The sequence below is a fragment of the Pseudonaja textilis genome, chromosome 2 (genome assembly GCF_049901715.1).
Source record: "Pseudonaja textilis isolate UNSWEBS1 chromosome 2, rPseTex1.2, whole genome shotgun sequence".
Lineage (NCBI taxonomy): Eukaryota > Metazoa > Chordata > Lepidosauria > Squamata > Elapidae > Pseudonaja > Pseudonaja textilis.
The window spans coordinates 100,676,325-100,700,781 of record NC_141991.1 but is presented as its reverse complement, the minus strand read 5'-3'; the positions used below and the strand labels follow the sequence as shown (position 1 = coordinate 100,700,781).

At 35.8% G+C, this 24,457-nt stretch overlaps 1 protein-coding gene across 2 annotated transcripts in view; it reads left to right on the top strand.

Moving 5' to 3' along the window:
- Positions 1-23,333, top strand: part of STX8 (syntaxin 8) — an 80,611-nt gene extending 57,278 nt beyond the window's left edge. For both annotated transcript variants that reach the window (XM_026696187.2, XM_087924726.1), the window contains exon 8: positions 22,065-23,333. In XM_026696187.2, coding sequence (XP_026551972.2) covers positions 22,065-22,132 — 68 coding nt within the window. In that variant the 3' untranslated portion in view covers positions 22,133-23,333. The remainder of the gene's footprint in view (positions 1-22,064) is intronic.
- Positions 23,334-24,457: the final 1,124 nt, after the last annotated feature.

Below are 24,457 nucleotides of genomic sequence, written 5' to 3'. Positions count from 1 at the left end.
CTGATGAGGGAACTGATAGGAAAAGAGGAACTGGGAAGGAGATTCTCACTGTCATTCTCCTCCTTCCCCAAGCAGGTATCCTTGCAGATCTTTTCAGCAATGGTGCTTTTCAGCCCCACAAATTTTTAGGTAAAATTGTTCCAAGCTCTTCAGAAAGTACAAAGCAATGGCAGATTGTTGCAGTAGTAGAGAGTCAAATTGGCCATTTTCTAAGCTATGGTATCAGCCCAAGACAGCAACTCCACAGGAAAGCTAAAACTACTTTTATTGAGATTGCCCATAAGAATTTTGCAAGTCTAAATGCACTGTATCTTTTTGCTCTTCAAATAATTCTGTGAATTAGAGAGGTATCTGTCTAAGTATCTTAAATTTTTTTAAACCTTTTGTCGCTATAGTAATGGATCTTGCATATTTCTATCAAAATCATCTTCCTTGCTCTCTATTCATGGCTGTTGTAAGCAAACAGGCCAGAAGTTATAGCCTGGAAAATCGGGGGTGGGAGGGTGGGGGGGGATTTGTCATGGTGGAGATGGCAGAGATTACCTTCGGAATAGTAACTTCATATAATATATAGTTGGACAAAAACATGAACAGCCAACTTTGAGAGGTTCTCTTCTGTCAGGCAGCTGAAATGGCAGAAAGCAGAAATGGCCATAGAAGCACAGAGACCTGTGACTGGATGGGAGGGGATAGTCTTAGTAGTTCTGCAGGTCACTTATCTCCTCAGCCCCTGCTTTATGAAACACAGCAAAAAATATTGTGGCACCCAGTAGAAAATAATACAAGGTATCTCCTGTTGGGTATCTTTTGTCTGGCCTTAGCCTGCTTCAGTAGTAGACTAGACCAAGCTGTGGTGAAAACATGTCTTCCACAACAGAGAACAGGCCACCTTGCAGCTAGGGCCAGGAGGATATGTAGATGAACTGTTAGAAGAGGTCCCATAATTAGTAAGTTACTATTTACTTCTGGTGACATGACAGCTGCACGAAATAATAATCCGCATCATATCTGCCAAGTTGTGTGTTTTTTCAGCAATATTTTAATATTTTTTATTGTTCAGATTAGGTCTTGTGCTGGGATTCTTGGTTAACAGAAATCTTAGCAACAATCAATCCTCCTAGGACCAAAATGTTGATTTCCAGGTGTCAAACATTTTATTATTATTTGTAATAATAAGCCCCAGCATAGGCACTGGTTTCTGTCCTCATCCTTTGCTTTTCCCCTGATGAAAAAACATCAAAGTAATGTAGCTTGGCCCAGTTACCCAGACAGCCTGGTGCATAGCTCTCCTTAGACCTGTATCTAGGGAAGGCTTTAATCGCAAAACAATCATTCTGTTGGCAGGCAAACATCTCTGGCGAGAACAATCAGGAAGAAAGTATCTGGACAATAAGTTGTCCAGTTGTCCTCTAGTTTTCTTTTCTTTTTTTTTAAAGAGGCATAGGCCAAGTTCATATTTTCTTGCATTTTACTTTGGGGAGCAAAAATCTGACATTTAGAATGATACTCCCAGAACTTCTCTGAAAGGTCATTTGAATCTGCATATTAAAAGTTTAGATACCTTAATCTTGTCCTTCTTTTATTCTTTACTAAGTAGTGCTAGATTCTGGCATATCTAGTGAGAAATGGATAGAGCCAGGAAAGGGAAAGGGATAGCAACACCTAGTTAATTACATTTGCATATGCAGCTGTTCAAACAGAGTTTGGCCAGTGCCTGCTCCATCTCTTGCTAGGGATTTGGTACAGCTGTCACTGATCCCTGCAGTTCATTGGAGGGCTGTGGTGAGTCCCTGGAATGCCCCCTCAGCCATCTATCATTTTAAAGGCCAAGCAATTAGTTTTGTTGGAATAAAAAAAGGAACAAATCTTCTAGTTCATTTTCCAAGGATATGTGTCAAGGAGTTAAATCACTACTTGGTATTTTTGAAACTGCTGGAATGCAATAATTAGATAGTTGATGCTTACCCATTTATTTTCCCAGCAGTCTTTAAACTGATGGGGTTTTATTGTGATTTTAGGTGATTGTTCAAGTTTTTTTTAATAAAGACACCAAACCATTACAGGTCTTATTGCCACAATAACTTAGCAGCTTCTATTTGCAGCAATTGTATTTAAATGACTAGAAACAAATAGCTTTTGTTTTAGGCTGCCTTGTTATGCAATGATTCTTCTAAAATATCTTACATAAATGCATGAAGCACGATGACTGTGGCAATATCATGGTTGAAATATTCACATTTTTCTTGCAAATCCAGATCGATGACTATTTTAAAAAAATAGTCTTTTTTTAAAAAAAAAAATCTTCCTTTGCATATTTATTTAATCAGTTAGTCAGTTTCCATCCAACTCAGCCAAATGATTCTGAGTGGTTTACAGTTGTAAAATTATGAAACAGAAATTGTGAATGCTCCATTACTGGAAGTTTTTAAGATGAGATTGGACAACTGTTTGTCTAAAATGGTATAATGCAGGGGTATCAAACTTGCATCGTCACGGTAGCATCACATGATGTATCGGGACTTTTTTCCCCTTTGTCAAACCGGGCAGGAACGGGACCAGCACGTAACATATCTGGCTCAGGGGCCGCAAGTTTGACACCCCTGGTATAGAACTTTCTGCCTGAGCAGGAGATTGGACTACAACTGAGGAGGTCCCCAACCTGGGGGCCATGGCCTACTACCGGGCCACATTCTATTCACAACTGGGCCATGTGAGTGGCCAGCTGGGTGCACACATAGCCTCACTTGCGCAAGCGACATGGGTGCTCGAGTTGCCCACATGTGCAAGCATCTTAGGTACTAGAGGCCTCATTCGTGTGAGTGTCTTGAGTGCTCAAGGCCCCACTTCCGTGAGCGTCATGAGCACTGGCACGCACGCCTCTGACTTGGAATAACTTTATTGTCAATTTGAATGTACACTAATTGGCATAGATTAAAATAAAATTGTGTTGCATACAGCTCTCAAAGGGTCACTACCTCCAATATACACTCCATAAACATGACTAAATAAATAAATACAAAATTAGGCATACACCTACATATATTATATGAAACAGAGAAACAAGTCTAATTCAGATGTCTGCATGTATATAGCGAAGAAAACGAATCTTATGAGTTTACCAACTGGATGGCAAAGGAAAAAACAGTAAACAGTAAAAACATCCACAAAAGAAGTAGATGCAAATGGCAGCCACGATGATTACCAAGAATGGCTGCTTCAGCAAGCGTGGTGAGCAAAAGGCAAGTAGATTCCCTGGATGTTCTTGACTCTCCAGTAGGATCTTGTTCATTTTTCCATATGCGTATGATGCTAATGGTTTGCTTTGCATTGCATTAACTTCCTAGTTAACTTATTTTTTTAATTAAAAGAGTTTAATTAAAAGACTCTTTTAAAAAGTTTGCTGGATCAAGTGGTCTGATGGACACATTGGTACTCACGGGAGCCTCATTGCCTTCCTTTGTCTTACTGTAATTCTCGGTACCTATTCTTATTGCTTGATGAGCAGCCAATATAGCAGGTGCCTGTCACTTACTTCTTTGGCAATGTGTTTGTTTTATTCTTTTCACTTTCATTTTGAGATGTGAGATTTGCTGTTTCTTTCTTGCTCTTCGGGGATTCTCGACCTAAAGCTTGAGCGACTGCTTTATGATGGGTTTATTTACCTAATCAATGGGCTCTGGTGTTGTCTAGGAAATGCTGGCATTTTTGAAAGAGAAACTCCTAGTAACTGACAAACAAAAGTCCAGCAGTTAGGTCTGATGAAACAACGAAATGAAGGTCAGCTAATATTGCCCTCCGTCGCTTTCCCGGTGGCCATGACAGCAGGGAAGGTTTATTTGAAGATCCCAGACTCGGAGTCACTGTTCGTATTGTCACCCGCCTGAGCATTCGAGGCCGTGCCAACAGTTTAGGATATTAATGTATTCCACAGGATCAGGGAGAAAGAAATTCCTCTGCATATCTTTGTTTTGTTTACTCTAATTCCCCCCTCCCCTTTTTCCCCTATGCACTTTGTTTGCAGTGCCTTTGTCTGGTGATGTTGCTGGGCATTTCTGATGAGAAAGGAAAGAATTACGAAGAAGGGAGGGGGGGGGTTAGTACTTTTGAAACCCAAGGTGAATGATTTCTTTTTTACAAGTTGGTCAGGTGAGTTAAAATTAATATTCTGGTTAGCATTTGGAATGCAAATATATGTAGATCCCCCCTCATGCCTCCTCCCACCCCTTTCCTCAAGAAGTAAATGCTTTCTGGGCCCAGAAATTATGCTACAAAACCCCAAGCACCGCTGCTCCACAGGATGCCATGCCTCAGTGCGTCTTTAGTATTCATCCTTGCTTCATTACCAGGGCCACCTCTCAGCCCACCCCCAGCAGCTGCTAAAAGGGGCAAAATTACAGCAATTCATAGTGCTGGTGACTTACTGCCAGGGGAATAATTGGTTTCTGTTTGCAAGGGACATTATCACAGCTATGCCTCGAAAACAAGAAATTGTTTACAAGTTTGGGGGAAGGGGGATGTTCGAGGGAATGTATTTGTCTGGATTTTCACAGGATTTGAAGGAAGGTGGTTTCCTAGAAAGAGAAGCTGTTTTTGTTGTTGTTAATCAAGAGATAATGATCTAATAAAAGACGTGTGTAAGGAAATAAATATAGGTAGATTTGTGAAAACTTCCAATGTCTTAGACAACCCTAGGAGGAATTGTACATAGTACTTAGATATTTTTAAAATATATTCTTTGATCCCTCATGGAAATGTTAATGAGACAAAATGTGCTAAAGAGCTCTTCAGACCTGGCGTCGAGAGGGAGGAACGAAATGCAGACCCTCTGGAGGGTTTCTAGTGCACAAGAAGTCCCTTTGTTTCCTGTTTTAAAAACCAGAGACATGTCTAAAATCAGGGACAAACTGAGAGCAAGCTGAAGGGACACTGTTGAAAACTAGGCTTTCTGCATTTTAAAAAGAGGAGGAAAATGTGAATGCCACAGCCCTCTTGATAGGCAGCATAAAGGGCGGGGGGGTCCAGCATGAAGGTGCTGTGAAGATGGGAGTGAGATACAGTTAGGCTGCCGTTCACTTAGACTTAATTAAGGACCTCACATGCTTTGTCTCTTGGTGTCTCCATTCCTCAATAGAGGCCTCAGCTCAGCCCCAAAATTGTATCTATAGACCTGCTGCCTTTGTGCTGAGTTGCCACACCAAAAACAGTAGCAAGTACAGGCCCCATGTTGCTGGAGGTCATCCTCTTGTTCAGAGAAGTGAGCCTGCATCCCCAAGAAAAAAAAAATGGAAATAGTTGGAAGGGAGCCTGTTTTACAACTGGGGAATAACCAGCCTTTCTGTTTCTATGTGTGTGTATCAACAAAAAGCCAGTGGGAGGTAGAAGAGGTTTTGTAACACTTTCCACAACTTGACTATGTAGACTTAATGAGGAGTCAGAGGTTATACCACAAAGGGCAAACACTTTTCCTCAAGGAATCAACACAGTGTGTTAAAGTCTATGAATGACAAATAACTTGAATCTTTTGCCCAGCTTTTGATTATTCCAGGTCTTTTTTATGTGCTGGAATTTATCAGTTTATGTAGCTTTCTATGTACATGCTATAGTTATAATGAAATTAGTTTCGAATAAGAGAGGAAGAAAGAGATTTGTTTTTATATACTGGAATAGTCTTTCTCAGCTGGTAGATTTACTCCGGAGTTGATTAAGGAGCTGAAATTTATGTAGGCTGGTAGGTGTTGGTCTTTAGTTATATTGCAAAACAAATTACACAAGAAGGGTTAGCCCATTAATCTGCCTAAGAGTTCATACACATAGAGATAGCCATATTTGTCTTAATAGCACAAGAGATTTCTTGGTAAATGGGATTATGTTCAGATTTGGGAGAGAGAAGACAAGCACATAAAGGATGGTGAGGTATACATTTTTATCTGGCTCAAACATGATGGCATTGAAGCTGTTACTAAAGAGGGCATGAAAAAGCCTGTGACTGCAACCCAGTTTTGCTATTACTGGATATGATTTAGTTTTCTAAATATAATTCTTATTTCAAACTAGGAACACCAAAGCTAGTTCAGTTGACTCAGTTTAGAAATTATTATTGTTCCTTGATGTCATTCAACATTTATTAAGAAGCATGTAAACAAATAACAATTTGCACAGGCATATCCCCTGTGAGAAATGAATTTGGAGAAGGGACCAGAATGAGGCAGTAGTATTAGGTTGATAGGCTAGCACAGGGGCTGGGTTTAACCCTGTGGCAAGTTATAAGTAACTCTGGCTGTAGGATGTGCACCTGTGGTCTTCCAACTATTATGGAAGCTGTGACCCACTTGTGAACTATCATCTGGAAGCTGTTATGGAATGAATAGGGGTGAAAGAAGTAATTAGAAACCAGATGTCTTATCCCATCCAGAGTATGTAAGCCTACTATTGAGAAATCAGAAATAAAGCCTAAGAATGTTCTTGCTTCTTAAATAGTAGCATAAGCCAAATATGTTTTCTTCAGTTATACTTGATATTTAACAGAAGTGAACAGAATCATCATTCATATTTTGGAAATTTAAATATTTAGTTAGGGTAATGTGACCTTTACAATACATCAGGAGGCTTTAGTTTATATATAATGCCACAATAAAATAGTGCCTTGTATGGTGATATGTCTAAGATAATATACCTTCCAGAACATTTAATTTCATTTGCAAGTAAGAGTTTAGTTCTTAAGGAAGTTTTTATATCATTTATTTTCTTTCTTTCTTTCTTTCTTTCTTTCTTTCTTTCTTTCTTTCTTTCTTTCTTTCTTTCTTTCTTTCTCTCTCTCTCTCTCTCTCTCTCTCTCTCTCTCTCTCTCTCTCTCCCTCTCTCCCTCTCCCTCCCTCTCTCCCTCTCTCTCTCTCTCTCTCTCTCTCTTTTTCTCAGTAGAGGCATTTCCATTAAGAATTTTCTATTGTAGGAATATTAAAATGGGTATGTTTATCTGTGAAACTTCTAAATGTATTTTTTGTGGTAGAATTGCAGTTATTCTTAGTTCCCTTTGCTGTGCATGAGTATACAACAAATGTAATATAAATGTATATCCAGGGATCACCCCTTCTACTGCTACACTGTATAATGCTGCCACATTATGCCATGGGGTTTTCCTGGGAGAGATGAGCAAGGAGATCTGGTGGTGTCAGACCTGCCCGAATCTGATTCCTTAGGGGAGGAAAACTCTAGACTCCACTTGAAATGAAAAGGCACTTTTAGTAAGAGATGCTGGTTGCAGCAAGCAGAATCTAAAATTTCCATGCCGTAATACAAAACTTAAACCCCTGCTTTCTCCCAGCCCTTTCTGCCTGGTCTGTTTGTACGTAGCCACTGCATCACTGCTAAGATGTTATTGGAAATTCTGAGGTGTTTGGGCTGATGAAATTCCACATTCAGGGAAATGGCCTTGAAAAACCGAACCAATTTCAACCACCTCTGTTCTTCCTCAACTGTCAATCCCTCCCTCCTAATTTCCTGCCATAAAAGAATATGGCAAATTGCTCATTTGTTCCTCCTTTCCTCTCCCTTTGATGGCAGAACTCCAGCAAGGTGCCAAATCAGACCTGGAGGTTCTGACATGTAGTACATTATAGAACTAATTGCTATTTTTAGGATTCACAGAAATGCATTACATAGGGGTTTTATTTAAAGGCTAATTTCTTGGCTTTTCTTAAGAGCTACATTGGTGAAATGAATTGAAAGATTGAAAATTATATCATGCAATTTTCTTGGTGAGCCAAATTTGAATAAATTTGTAGAACCATACCAGGAACAGTAAATAATGGTTGCAATTCCCTTTAGTTAGACCAAACTATGAATTTCATTCAACAAGAATATTAAAACTACTTTTATTGAGAATTGGCTATAAATATAGAACATAGCTTAATTATACTATATTTCCTGCTCCTCCTTATAATTCAGTGAATTGGGGAAGCATCTATATGAATTGCTCCAATGTAACTTTTGTTTTCTTATTATCACCTTCAGAAGGCAGATGAAGTGGTCCTATATATTTTTAAAATTTTAGGGAAATTCATAATTTGTCTTGGTTTACACAATTAGAAGCTTTTTAGTAATCAGCAAAAATATGCAACTCTTTGGGAATTCCATTGCTATTTCCACTGTCCATTAGGTGTGAGCAATATGGATTTGGGTGTTCCTGCCTCATCTGAATCAAATTAATACACCTGACATTTCTCATTGCATGTATCATTGAAGTTAAGATGACATAACCTTGAACATAATCTTACTGTTACTATTAACATTCTTCCTAGCATATGAGATATGTGGAATTACTTCCAATGACTTAGAATCTATGCTTCTATTGAGGTAATCTTTAACTTAACATTTGCCTTATTAATAGCCATAGCTGATGCTTACTGAACTTGTGATAACCTACAATTCGAAGAGAGTTTTCACAAATAATCTTACTACAAAGATATTAAATCCAATAGCTAAATTTTGTTTCTTTATCCTAAGTGAAGAATGGCATTTTTCCAATTAAATTTTATTGCATAACTTTCAATCCATTTTTCTTTCCCTTTAGCTTAGTTTTCTTTTTCTTGTGTGTATACACTTCTAAAGAATACTCATTAAGTATCAGGAAGACCCATGCAGTTAAAGATTTAAGGAAGAAGGTGTGTCTACGTATATACATAGGCTGATTGAATAAAGGGGGTACATCCCTTTTACTTATTGAGATGTTACAAACTGGTATCTAAAGATACAAAGGAAGTATGTTTATTAGGTGCTGTTGAAAATTTAACGACAACAGCAACATGAATGAGTTTTCATGGCAAAAGATATTTGGAAGTCAAACGGAAGTAAGGAAAGCATTGGAAAATGAATGAATCCAGTTTGGGGAAATAACCTTTGTAAGCCTGTATTTCAGCAGAGGATAGATTGCCATTTTTTTAAAAAAAAGTTTAATTGGCACAATGGAGGAAAGTGATTTACGAGTCATGGGCTTTTGCTCTACTATTTCTCTTCAGCTATGCCTCTTATAAAAACAGAAAATGTCTCTTTGGATTAATAAACTTGTTCAAGAATTTGTGGAAGCACTGAGAAGAGGACCATTGCTCAAGGAAAGGATGTTGCAGTGCATTCCTTTCCAGATTTATATCCCCTTTATTGGCTTATTTACAGCTTGCTAGTGTCTTTTATCCAAAAAAACAAGACTATGTTATAACTTTTTATCAACAAGATTCTAATATTGTAATCCATTTTCCTTGTGTATGGCAAGTCCTATCAGGCTTGCAATTTTGTTCTTCATATGCCTAGATCTAGGTAGACTACAAAACAAATAAATAAAAAATTTCATACAATAATTCACCATACTGCAACAATCCCTACAGTCCAATTTAAGAACATAATTTATAAATTAAATTTACTATGACATAATTTAAGATTATACATTACAGAGGCTCTCAATAATCAAATAATTGCTGGATAACAATAATAATCTATAATTAAATAAGTTCATTTCATCATAAAGGCTAAATTTTAAAACTACTTCACAAACGTTTCATTAAAATGTTTTTAGTACCTTTTAAAGTTTTGAAGTTGGTTCCAGAGGTCCTGAATAGGAAAAACTTTAATGTTTTGGTACAAAGAGATTCCAATTGTCTCTGATAAGACTTCTACAAAACTGGTGTATTTTAATTTCCACTTATTTGCTGGTCCATGACCATAATAAAGATTGATTGAATTTCCATTTAAAGGTATCTAATATTTAAAATCTTTATTAATTTGGAACTAGCAGGAGGTGCATCTTGTCTTTGCAGTATATTAGCTAATCAACTCATGCACAAAGAAGAATCCATGATTCTGGACTCTTGTCTATTGTGTTGTCCTGAATATTACCAATATAAGAAAACATTTTTTCTTTCAGTTTTGGAATTTGTTGTATGATATTTAGTTGAAAATGAAGTACTCCATTGGCAACAAAACACTCTTCAATTGTTGCAATTATTTTTTTAGTCCACCAAAGGACATCAGACTGATAAAAAAGTTGTTGTATATATTCCATAGTGTATGCAATTGTGCATTTTTATCTATAACTATATTAATAATCTACATATGCATAGACAAGTTTAATGTGTTGCAAATGGAGGTTTGATATAAAATTATCATCACCATACAGTTTGGCCACAGGCTGATAGTAACTTCTAGAGATTATAAAGATTTTTTAAAAAACTGTTAATTTCTTCTGCATCAGAACAAAACCCGATGTATCCTGTACTCTTCAATTGTTGCAACTGAAGAGTGGCTAGACTGAAGCATTCTTACTTCAAAATTAAATTGATTTTTTTCCATCTGTCATTTTGCTGGTTGAAAGATATTGGAAGCCTCTGTAAAGGTTCTTGATTGCGGATTATCTAAATGTGGTTGATGAATGTTCAATGTCAGGAGCAGGGGATTTAGTGTATGAATTTCCCAGGGTTTGATAATCTTGTAAGGCAGCTAGGTGTGACTGCTTCCCCAATAATCTACTTAACTCAGTAGTTCCACCCTTCTATTGCCTGGCAAGGAGAATGAGATTCCTAGATCGTTTGCATGATAAGTAACTTCAGACCCTAAGAGCCTTTGAAAGGGCAGCTGAGAGTTAATTGTGGCAGATTGAACTCATGGCTTCCCATATTCACTGGTTAAGTTGAGAACAAGAATTTGAAAAGCTTCCTTCAGTTAAGTACAGTAATGCCTCACAGTTTAATTCAACAACCAAATGTTATTAAAGCTTTTCTAATCAAGGAAATTGTGTTCTATGTTCCAAATTCATGGAAGTTGCTAGAAGTACAGGATATATCAGGTTTTGTTCTGATGCAGAAGAAATTAATAGTTTTTTAAAAAAATATTTATAATCTCTAGAAGTTACTATCAACCTGTGGCCAAACTGTATGGTGATGATAATTTTATATCAAACCTCCATTTGCAACACATTAAACTTGTCTATGCATATGTAGATTATTAGTATAGCTATAGATAAAAATGCACAATTGCATACACTATGGAATATATACAACAACTTTTTTTATCAGTCTGATGTCCTTTGGTGGACTAAAAAAATAATAAAAGATGATACAGAAGATGTAATTTAAAAGGATTAGAGCAGTCATTATTCTCCATGCAAATACTTTTGTGAATTAAATTATGACAAGCTAGTGCAACTTCATTCCAGGACACTCTTTTGCAACTGCAAGTCAAAATCAATTCAAAGAATTCTATCAAAAGATATAACAAAATACTTCATTCACGTGCAAAGTAACTGCCATCCATGCCTCATCCAAGTATGCATAAAATTGACATGTCACTTCCCACATATTCCTGCATTAATAATAGAATAACAGAGTTGGAAGGGATCTTGGAGATCTTCTAGTCCAGTGCTGTCAAACTCCCAGCCTGTGAGCCAGGTGCGTCATGCACTGGCTCTACCCATGCCGTTTAGCAAAGGGGGAAACAGTCCCAATACATCACGAGATGATGCTGTGACGACGTGAGTTTGGCACACCTGTTGTAGTTCAACTCCCTTCTCAGGCAGAAAACCTTATTACCATTTCAGGCAAGTGATTGTCCAATCTCTTCTTTAAAACTTCATCTCGGAGCATTACTACTACTAGAGGCATGTTGCTTCACTGATTAATTGTTCTGTCAGGAAATTTCTCCTTAGTTCTAGGTTGCTTCTCTCCTTGATTAGTTTCCATCCATTCGTTCTTGACCTGCCTTCAGGTGTTGTGGAGAATAGGCTGACCTTCTCTTCTTTGGGGCAGCCCCTTAGATATTGGAATACTGCTACTATCCTTGTTTTCATTGAACTAGACCTACCCAATTCCTGCAACCATTCTTCATATGTTTTAGCCTTCAGTCCCCAATCATCTTCGTTGCTCTTCTCTGCACTCTTTCTGGAGTCTTGACATCTTTTTTATATCATGGAAATCAAAATTGGATGCAGTATTCCAAGAGTGGTCTTACCGAGGCATTATAAATTGGTATTAACATTTCACATGATCTTGATTTTATCCCTCTATTAATGCAGCCTAGGACTGGGTTGGCTTTTTTGACAGCTGCAGCACACTCCTAGCTCATATTTAAGTCATTGTCCACTAGGATTCCAAGATCACTGTTGAAGTTACTACTGTTGAGCCAGGTATTATTCTATACTTGTACATTCGGTTTTTCTTTCCTAAATGTAAAATCTTATTTTTCGTACTTTTCTCTACATTGAATTTCATTTTCTTATGGCCCAGTATTCAAGTTGGTCAAGCAATGAAATGGCACTTCATAACATTGTGTCAGATAATTCTCACCTGCCTGCCATGTAGAAAAGTAAGGAAAAGAACCGAACAGATAAGACAATGAGCTACCATTTGCACTTTTTCCAGGAATATTGAAGTTTTATCTTTTGACAGTGTTTAAACCAGAACCCCAAGTGGTGAATAATCCAGACTTAAGGTTCAAATAGTTTTTAGAAAAAGCTTATTAAATATTAAATATATTAAAATATATTTAAAATATGGGACAAAAAAACATTTGTTTTGACACATTTTTCTGTTCCAAAAAAGCATGATAGTAGGATTTATAGGAATTCTTTTATTCTAAATGAACTATACACTCAAATAGTAACTATAGAGGTTTTGTTTACCAAGAACGTGGAAATTCAGATGTGATTATTACAAGTTAAAGAACCTCAAGAAGAGTACACACTGAAGTCTTTATAACAATTTCTCATCAAGGATGACATGATGATTATTGCACTACAGTACAGTATATGGTTTCCTTCCCAGTCGGATGAGATTGCCCGATGCTTGTTTTTATATTGTGCTTCAGAAATTTTCTAGTTGCTTAATTTTTAAGCAATTTTTAAAGGTTTTTTTATTTCTGTAAGAGCTGAGCAGTAAATTAATCTCTGCTTTTTCTAATGGAAGGCAGTTGCATATTTAGAATGGCTGTTCAGCGCATTTATTCAAAGGCATGCATGCATACTTGATGCATTTGTTCAATGTCTTAAAACTTTATACTGAATTAAAGCATCCCAGTTTGCATCCACATATCCACATTAGTGCCCTTTGTGCTGCTTTCTGCTAAGCATACTGGACACTATAAGATATTTTAAAAACCAGTTTAAGATAAACTATTTCATTTTATATTATCAGCAATAATTTATAAGCCCCTAAATGTTTACTATCTGTTTTGGGTGTGCCAACAATCAAAATACAGAACTCTGACTGGAATAGTAATGAACCAGTTCATCCTTTTAACATTGAACTCTACAGACTAACTGACATTATGGATAATAGTCATAATGATTTTTCAATTCAGCTAACTTATATTTCCTAAGTGATGTGACATCAGAAGTATTAAAACGGCTTCTTGTGGATAATCAAGAGGTAACATTCTAAATAATGATTTGAAAATAAAGAATTTTAGCACTGCTTCTAAACATGAGACTTTGTAGAATGGAGCAGATAATGTCAATGAACAAACAATGCAACTTCTATATTTCCATAGAATGTTGCGATGTCATTGCATAATCACAGAACTTATGTGATGATGTCATGACAAATATAATTTTGACATTATTTTGGCTTGTTATAAATACCGCTAAATTATAGATGGTCAGTTTTTGCTGTATGCTTGATGAGTTTCGTTTTCTCTTTATTTTTTAAAAATAAATATCATGAGAAATCATGGTTTTTGTGAGAATATTGATATTCTTTTCTTCCCAGCTCTAGCTTGTCATTCAAAAACAAAGCCTGCAGTTGAATTATTATCATATAGTTTCTTGGATTGTGATTTATGATATTTATGATAATACAACTATGGTAGAAATAGATGGATTGAATGGTCCATAATGAACTATGTATTGCTGTGCCTGGCAGCATAGTAGGGTGGTGATGTATCTTGTTAAAAAACACCAGCCCAAGGCGATATTTTTTAGTATTTCAACAACATGGGAACCATTTAAAGAAATCACTCTCTTAGCTATGAAATGAACAGGAATCCAAAGTGTTCCAGGGACCATAAGGCCCAGAAAGAATTAATCTTTGGAAGACAACCATCTGTTCTGGAATACTTTTTACTTTCGTTGTTTTCCCATTTTTAAAATTCTGCAGTGTTTCTCTCAAAGTTGTTTTTTCTTTTGTTATGATGTAATGACAGGAGTTGGAATGGCGAACATCTAGCTGTTGACTGTGTTTGAGGCCCAGACTTCATCACACATACACAAACACCAAGAAAGGGACTGCCAACATATGTGCTGGTGATCCCAGGCCTTTGTTCCTTTCCCCAGTGACATGTGTAGAGAAAGCTCTGGGCTTGCTTCCTTTCCTTCAAATGTCTAGGTTTTTTTATGCATAGCCATGCTAGAGAAGTGTTTTTCTCCTAAACAGAAAGATTGTGTTAGAAATACAAAACTAAGATAAAGTTGGGCAAATAATTGCTTTTACTGCCTTAGAATAAATGTTCCAACTTTGGTCAAAGGAAACTGTCCTCTGTTTGGAAAGACCTGCTGAATATGGAGTCCTTAACTCTGTTTCCCAGAAAGAAAATGGAAAGCATTTGAAATTCAACTTGGAAATAACAAAGTACAGTATATCATCTGGCATTTCTCTCACTCTAAAAAAAAGTAAGAACTGATTTTGATACACGTGTGTGTATGTGTGTGTGTACAGTGTGTGTGTAAAGAGAGAGAAAGAGTGCACGTAAGTGCGCAATTGAAGTTTAACAATGATAGATGAGGGGAAACACTTATCTCATTTCCTTTCATTCAGTCAAATTGTGCCTGTGATTTGGGACCATGAACTCTGGGAATTATTTCATCATAGAGACAATAAACATTTTGGGTTGGAAATTCACTACACACTTTTTCTGATGGAATTTGACATGCAAGTCATGTAAAATTCTCATACTTTTTGCCTTACCAGTTAGTCTCAGTGGATAAGAAGAAAAACAAAGACCTTTTTTGCCCACAATTCATTGGAATTGTGGATACTTACACTAAAGCTGCATTAATGTTGATCTTCATTCCTGTGTGGTAATTGCTTAAATCACTCATACGTCATTATAGAAAGATAGATATGTATAAAAGAAAACAAAATTTTAATGAAAGGAGTCAAGTATTCCCATTTGCCATTAGAAAAGATTTCATGAGGTCAAAGTTGCCAACTCTAAATCCTGGGGTTTAAGTTTCTCACACATTTCGATTATATGCCATGTCTAGCACAGTTACAGTTTTAAAATATGTACAAGCATCGAGAACAACTTTTATAATATGTGATAAATATTGACTGATTATAAAGTTGTTAGCTTTGAATAACATTAAAAAATAAATTACAGTAAAGATATAATGAATCTGCTGCAAATATTGTGTGGTAAAAGCTTTCTACAGTGCATGACTTTCATCATTGATCAGAATTTTGTGACTGAAGGCCAAGTTTTAACTTAGAAATTTAAACAAAAAATGGTTTTAAGAGAGAATGTGATATAGTGCCTGCATTTTTTGGTTAAATAAATCCCACTGGTTTCAGGAGTGAGCCAACTTTGTGATTAGAGCGTATGAAAAAAGGTTATTACCAAGTTTTTAAAATTGAAAAACTAATTGCATGCCTTCATCTTTTCTAGTGAATTACATCTGACAGATTCTTTTATGTTACATAGAATGGCCTGTCAGGGCTTAACTCCAAAAATGAAGTCATGTTGGCTTTTTTTTTTAAAAAAAAGCATTACAGATCGACCCCCCAGGATTTTATCAATTTTATCATGTACTGGATATTACATTTATAATGTGTTCAATTTGAAGGCAAAAGGAGAAGGGGATGGCAGAGGATAAGATGGTTGGATAGTGTCATCAGCATAGTGGGAAGGATTTCAGGTAGATTTAGAAGATAGTAGAAGACAGTGGGATCCTGGCGTGCTATAGCAATAGCACTTAGACTTATATACCGCTTTATAGTGCTTTATAGCCCTCTCTAAGCAGTTTACAGAGTCAGCATATTGCCCCCAACAATCTGGGTCCTCATTTTACCCACCTCAGAAGGTTGGAAGGCTGAGTCAACCTGGAACCTGGTGGGATTTGAACTGCCAAATTGTAGGCAGAAGTAGCTTGTAGAACTGCACTCTAACCACTGCGCCACAGAAGCTCCCACACGATTTAGCAACAGAACAAAAATGTTCAAATGGACATCATATAATGCATTAATAATGATGATTATATGCCAGCCACCAAGTCATCTTTGACTCCTAGTGACCACATACGTAATTTTTCTCCATGGTAAACTATCCCTAACCTGTTTTTTCAAGTCTCTCAGCAGTACATTCAATAAAAAAATTAAATCCCAAAAGGAAATGCTACGTGCATTCTTTTTATCATAGATTTGGTCCACTGTTATCTTGGTGCCAAAGACTGTACCATATCATTTTTAGATAGATTGCCGTTTCTTTGCTTGACTGTCTTAACGTAAGCTTTCTTTTATTTGGAGAAAAATCATTCATGAAGTTTTTTGGCGCAATGTTTGGAAATGATAAAAATCTGCAGTACCAGATGGGTTAATTTGAATTGTACTCTGGGATGAATTATGCTGTGAATTCTTTTGAAGATAATTGAATAAGAAACTGGGCAGAACTCAACCCCCAAAAACTTGCAGATCTGATTCTCTGGAGATTTGACTTTACAGTCAGTACCTTTTTTTTCTCCTCTTCAATTATGTCCTATTCTCAGCAATTGCTTGGACAAATCCCTGCAGTTTGGCAAGGATTTTCAGAAGTGGTTTGCCCTTACCTTCTTCCTAGAGTTAAGAGAAAGTTATTGGTTGCCCAGCTGGCTTTGTGCCTAAGAAGGCTAGAACACAAGGTCTCCTAGTTTCTACCCTGATGCTTCAAACCAGTCTACCAAACTGGCTCTCACGTTTTTTTTTTTTTCAAATAAAGTTTTATTTGGGTTTTCACACATACAAAATACAAGTAAAACATCTTTTTTGAAAATAGCATGGTCCCAGGTTGAACTTTTTTATACAGACACAAAACTTAATTTCATGCTCATTTTTGTGTTCTATTCCATATCTTATACTATTCTACATTTTCTATATAATTTTTCCCCTCTTTTAATTTTCTCAATTTTATTTTGATTATCTCATCTCAATTCAAATCGTTATATTTATACTTTTGTCTGTTCTGTTTCAATTTCATATTATCTTTTCTCATTAAACAAAGTTTCTCCTGTAGTTACTAATTGGAGTATGACACCTTTATATCTTTTAATTACATCCATTCAACTCATTTAAACTTCAATATATACCTTAAGGTTATGACCTTCAATATAATACATAATACATAACTTCCAATCGAATTCTGCTTGGTACATTCTTATAATACAAACTATTTTCTTTTTAAAAAAGGATTATAAATATATGTAATTATAAACCCTCATTCCATTCCAATTCAGTTCTATCATTAATAATCATTAAAATCTTAACATCTTTAACATTTCTTTTCAATTAAATATCATACTTCCTTAAAGACACGTATAATATCCATAATTAATTTTTCTCTTATTTCTCTTCACATATGTTTTGTAAATCATTAAATATTCATTTTGTTACATTTATTTATTGACAAGAATTCCCCTGAATTACAATAGCTATTTTATCAAACATTTTAATCATACATTGTTGCATATTTTCTAAAATTATTTCTATTTCTAATATAACAATACTATTTTATGTACCTTTGCAGAATCCCTTTTTCCATTAAATTTTCACCCATTATCTCTAAATAGGCCCTGTTTCTCTATATTTTGTTTCTGTCCTTTATAACTTCTTTTCCTTTCTTTCTTCCCTCTCATCTTCTCCCTCCCCTTGTCCCTCTACTTCTAATTCTCTCTTCTGCATTTCCCTCTTCTGTTGCTTTCTGATTTTATACTTATTTTTCACTCTATTTTTTTTTTTGGAGTTGTTTTTCCCAATCTTAAACTTTCCATTCTCTTTCCCCCCTTTCCTCCCCCCCACCTAAGATTACTTGTTCATTAAAGATAGTTTCTTCTTTGTCACAATCTTCTTGTTCTGCAGGCATTTCTTGTTGTTTCTCATAGTTCCAAATCTCCATTTCTAAAATCTGAAATACGAAGCCAAAAGAACCTCTCCCTTCTTGTGCATCTTCTTTGTACTTTTTAAGTTCCATTTTCAGTTATTCTAAAAGTGGAGCCATTTTAAACAGTTTTAAACAACCATCCAATTGATTTTAGTCATTCAAATACAATAACCAAAAATCCAGAGATCATCAAGTAATCCAAATAGTCCCAAGCTGTTTCTTCTTATTTCTTTTTCCATTTTCTCTTCCTGGGGTTTTTGTTGCGATGTTTCAGTTAAAATTTATCTTTTAGAAGTCTTGTTGAGATTTTGCTGTCAGTTCTTTTTAATTCCAGGCAGTCTCTTCCCTTCCAGATCCTGCCCTTTTATTCTTTTTCTCTCCTTTCCTGTTTTCAAAAGCTTTTGATTATCCAGAAATCTTTATTATCCCTTTGACTTTTTATTTTCAGCATTAAATGCCTATTAATATCAAAGTGGATTTTTTTCCAATTTCTTGCTTAAGTCTCTTAGCTGTCAGTATAGGAAAAGGAGAAAAAAAAAACCCAAATCTTTTCCCTTTTCTCTCTCCTTCACAGCTTAAAAATCTTCTTAGGAAACAATGTTATTATTTTTTTTAATAGTTTCAATTCCAGGGTACCTTATTTGTTGCTTTTGCTGTTTGACCTGGTCAACCAAAATTTTCTCTTCTTATCTTCCTCCTGCACATTCTTTTCCGGTCGAGTTCTTCTTTGTGGTCACCCTTTCTGACCACCGTTACAGCCGCCTTTGGGAAAGGGAGTAATGGCCAGCTGGGGAGGAGAGATGCGGCTCTCCTCAACCCTTCAGGCAGTCTCCCCCTTCTTCACCACCTCTACGGGTGGCTTAGCCCCGAAACCAGCCATCTCAGGGCGCTCCAGTGGCAAGCACGGATCGAAATCTCGCAGAGACGAGGCTTCGGTCTGTTGCCGAAGAAGCTCTAACTGGAAGTCCCACGTTTGTTGTACGTAGTTCCAGCAAAATATAACTTTCTAAGTCTTCAACAACTTTCTACAAGGCCTGCTCTTAGGTTTTGTTCATGGCTGCCTTGGCAATCTTGATGACAATCTTTAGAATGTAAATTTAATGTTGTTTCTGTGACAGATAAAAAGGAGGTCAAAAGCAATATTGTGATTCTTTTTGAGGGCAAAGACACACTTGTGCAGCTAAAATGTTCAATCCTAACACCGCACACAAAAGGACCAGAACATCTACAAAAATCTCTGAAAAAAATAGGTCATACAAGTCTTTTCAAGTACAGTCACCCAAATAGATGTGATTTCAGGTTAAAGTGCTATGTAACAAACAACAAGCTGTCTGCACTTTTTCTACTTCCCATAAAGACAGTGGGGTTTCACCTTGAGAGCATCTCTTGACCAATAGCAGACAGGACTGGATGTTTTAATCTTCAGGCACTTGGTTATCTGAACAGCTTATGAATATTGTCTTGCTCTGCACTGAAAATTCAATAGGTCTTTAAGAAAACTTAAGTACATTTTTTGTTTCACCATAACAGATTAACAAACTGTTCGATCCTTTCAAAAAAAAAAAACATGCCCAGAAATAGCACTCTATAGATCTCCAAGGAAGGATCTTCATTGAAGTAGAATAAATGAATTAATCTTGAAGGAGCAATAAGATCCTTTATTGTGTTTGCTGGAGGGGAAACAAAACACAGTGGTTTTCTGGAAATTCTTTGTGATTTGAGGCTTTACCTGCAAAAAAAGCCATTGTAAACCATTCCACTGTGACATTTCTCACATTCTGTCTCTCCTTGCAAACTAAATTTGTGCCTCTTTCCATCTTCATTCAAATTCAGCTTCTGCAAACCCAAGCCTTTTTATGCATCGAAGCAGGCATGATGATAGTTTTCCCAGGTATTGTTAGTGTCTTGGTTCTTTTTCGTTGTACTGGTTTAACTCGATCGAGTACTTATAGGAAACCAACACTTAATAAAGAAGGGAAATATGAAACAGAAGAATGAATACGGTTTCTGCCAGTCTTTCCTTTCATCAACTATTTCTGTTCTTCATTTGCAAGCAGACAAAAGCAGAATGATAAGGACCGGGCTGGCCTGGTTCTCTGCAAGCTCCCCTCCAGCGTGCAGTATCTTCTCCCTCTCTCCTGCAGAACTGAATTCCCTTTTGCGCTTGTTAGGCATCTCATTCAGCCGTTCCAAAGGCCCTGAAAAAGCACCAGGAGGAGAAGTCAGCAGCTTGGCAAGCTTTTTCCTCTTGGAAACTTTGTAATGTAGGAGACAGTGCCTGCCATTGTGCTGCATTTCTGCAATAGATGGGGAGTAAAATAAGCTTGAATGAGTGACTCACGTCAGGGGTACATTGATGTTTACATTTGTCTTGCAGGACTTTGCATATTTTCTTTGGAGGCCTAATTTCAGTCACCATGAAAGTAACTTCTTTTTTTATATTTATACTGTTTTCTTTCATGACATGGATCTCATTTCTTCGTCCATCCATTCAGATTAGCACAGCTTTTCCCTTCTGGAGGCTTCCCTTCATCCCAGCCGTGGATTTCAGCAGTTCCATCTCTTCTGCATTTGTTTGTGTGAATGTTCACAGAACCAAAATCCAGCCCATAATTACTCTATGTGTTTTGGATAGCCGTCCTTCTCCTCTAAGAATTCTCTTAGCCAAGTAATTAAGTATGTTTTTTCATTTTGACCCATTGTGATGCTGTTGGGATTTTTGTCTATTTTGTAAGGATGGGTTTATCTTTAGTCAATCATTTTTAAAAAATAGTCTTCATTATTAGCTGATTGGACACTTCAGGAATGAATGGCATCAAATATAGTAAGTAAATGGAGCAACATAAATGTAAAAATGAAAATGTAAATGAGATAAAATTTAAAGAAACATTTTAAAAATCAGCGTAGAGAAGCATATGGGAAAACCCAAAATATTTGTTTCTTGACTAATAAACTCTGCTTCTTACAGTAGTACATACAAGAAAGTTATCCACAAAACACATAATAAAAGAATGCCACAGGAATTGGAAATTGAATCGCCTAAACCTTATTTTGACTCTCAATAATGAGCTGCAAACTGAATCAGGACAGAACCCTGGGGAGGCTGGCCCTGGGAGCTTTGCCTGAATTGTTTAGCTTAGTACAGTTATATTCCAATCAACATCCTTGTTACAAACACCTAAGACTTCCAGATGGCAAAATTGTTCCTTCTCACCTATCTCTATTTAAATTAAAATATTTAAAGAGGAGGAATATGAAAGTGGAATCCATGCATTTTTTAACTTAGTTCTTCAGCCACTGCATACAAATAGATTGTAATTAATAAACATATATTTAACAAATTATAACTAGGGGTTACAGGGTTTGTTTAATAATTTCATATGTGTATATTTATGCTAATCTTAAATTGCATCTGTATGTAAAATTATAGAATTTGAGATGGAGACTACATTTATTTTCAACCCTGGGCAGAAAAGCTGGAATCTTGAATTAATTTGTTAAATGCTGAGAATTGTTTATGTTCTCTTTTGTGCATGTATTCTTAAAATTGTGTATGTGAATGTTAGACAAATATTTTTTTATAAAACTCTATCTGACATGTTTGTGTTTCTTCAGCAAAATGGAAATAGACTTATTTCCCAAGCATAATATAAAAGTCATCCTTTCTATTACTATAATATTTTGAGACATACATTTCCACATATATTTCATAAATCAAAGAAGAATGAAGAGTTAGCTAATACAATTAAACCATACACACATCAGTTGTCAAAACCAGCAACATACTGAAATGTTTTTGAAATGGCCTCAGAGAATGAATGGGTTAATTGACAAAACTGAGAAATTAAATGTCTTTTAGAAATAAATCCATTCTTCTCCAAAGGAGTCTTCTTTGAAATGCATTTATTTTTGATATTTAATTTTACAAAGAATAATTAGTTTATGTTTTTGGTTTCTTTCAGGGATGATGGTGGTGATCGTATTATTGCTGATTGCTATTGTAGTTGTTGCTGTGTGGCCTACAAAGTAATCAAAGATCATCTCATTTTGCAACTAAGTGTTAATAATCACCTATAGCAAGGACAACCCCACTTTGTCGTTGGCACTGTCCATGGATATAGCTGTTCTCACTCCACTACAAAAGACAGATCTATGCCTGAGCTACATAAAGGTTTTACAAAATTCTGTATAAAACTCAAGAACATAATTGGGAAAGAAATGACTCACCAGAATAAACTTCAAGGCGTAAATTGAAATTAATTTCAAAGAAATACTTTGTCTATAAATGCTTTTAATAGTACTAAGTGGAATTTTCTCTTAATCTGTACAGTGTCTAATTAAAATATTAGCATTTTCTTTCTAGCATTAGTTTCTTAGTGCTGAAATATATGGTTCTTCCTGAGAGAATGTCAAAGATTCAAGAGAAACTACCATTTTTGAACATCTTTCAAATAAATAAAAAATCCATAAAATCTTTCACTTGAGTCAGAGGGCAATTACTATTGTAAAATGGTAAATATATATCAGATATATATTTTGGAAAGAAAAGATGAAGTTTCTGTCCAAAAATGTAGAATCAAACATATTATGTTAAATATCTGGGTTTCTTTTTTTTTTTTACCAAGGTACATTAATAGCAGAAAAGAAATTGAATTACTATAGATACCCAGAGTTTCAAAATGTGTTTTTTCTATATATGATTTTTATAAAATGATTCTCTTAGCAGAATTGGCAGGAAAATGACTTAACGTCTCTTGGGAACTTGCTCTGAACACTCAAAATCTACAATGAAATATTAGCAGAGCACATTTTGGAGATTGATGAAGGCTTCAAGGGAGACAAATCCTGTTGCATCAATATCTTTCTATTTATGCACCACTGGATTAAACGCCAGTGTTAATCCATGTCCAGATATTGTTATTTTTGCTGTGTATATATTGACATAATGGATAATAAGACAGTAAGACTGAATAGAAACCATTTTAGTTCTATAGGATTTCTTTTGTTATCTTGTATTTTATTCTATTTTGTATCCTTTTCTGCCAAGAATATTTAAAGCCTTTATCTGTGTTCTTGAATATCTAGGATTAATGACATTCTGGCCCATGTAGCATTGATATATGTTGAATAATTCAGATTTGAGGAAATGTGGTATGAGATCCGATGATTTCAGAAGAAAACTATATTAAGAGCCTTATCTACATCTCCAGTAAAGGGCTGAAATTCTTTAGTAGACTTTGTGTGTGTGTGTGTGTTATTTGGTATTTCAGAGTAATTGATCTTTACCATGTTTGACCAAATAGAATTGATGATCCATTATTCAATATGATAAAGGTTCGATTTTTAAAAAAAAATGATATATTAACTAGAAAGATAGGATAAAAATCTCCAAATGAAATGTTTGACCAGCTGATATCAAAGGCTATTTTTTCTATTACCAGGGGTTTTCATTACAGGGGACCCATCACAAGAAGTTGCCTTTCAATTGTATAAACAAAAAAGCAAGCTATCTTAATATAATTAATTGTATGGGACATGGATGTCGCAAAGGTGCTTTTCAAAAGGCAACTGGACTTTTCATGACCTGGATGATTGACAATATCCATAGACAATTATACATGGATATACTTGGTGATATTAATTAGAGCAATAGAACTACACATCATAATTGAATTTGCTTAAAAAAATGAAAATTCTATTTTGGGATGTATTGATAGCAGCAATGAAGTCTAATTCCCAGGAAATAACCTACTCACTCTACCCCTCTTAGTCATTCTCTACTTGTAAAAATATGTCTATGACAAACTGCATTGAATTCAGAGGAGACACCAAAGAAAACCAAGTCCCATGAGGAACAGTTAAGGGATCTGGGTCTGCCTAACCTGCAGAAGACCAAGGGGTCGTATGATACCAGTCTCCAGTATTGGAAGAGTTGAGAGGAGAAAGAAGTAGACTTATTTATCTGTAGGTCAAGGTCAGAACCAGCAGATAGAAGTTGCAGGGATGTAGATTCAGCTTATATATAAAAGGAATTTCCTGAAGGTCAGAACTCTGAACTGATGCTATTAGTTGCTTTGTGTGGAAGTATAGTTGCCTTTCAACAGAAGTATTCAAATCAAATATTGAGCTGTCCAAATTCTTCAGCAGATCCCTTACTGAGCCAAAGGATTAAACTAGGTGAGGGAGGACTTTCCAATTCTGCGGTGAAATGAAGAGTCAGAGTGAGCAGCTTCCTTTTTACTGAAAGTAAGAAGATCACTTTACCACTGAAGTGTTCTGGTCATTTCAGTGTAGGTTTTCATTATTATTAGAGAAATTCATGTCTGAAGCTGGAACAGATCAATTTTTTTGGTGT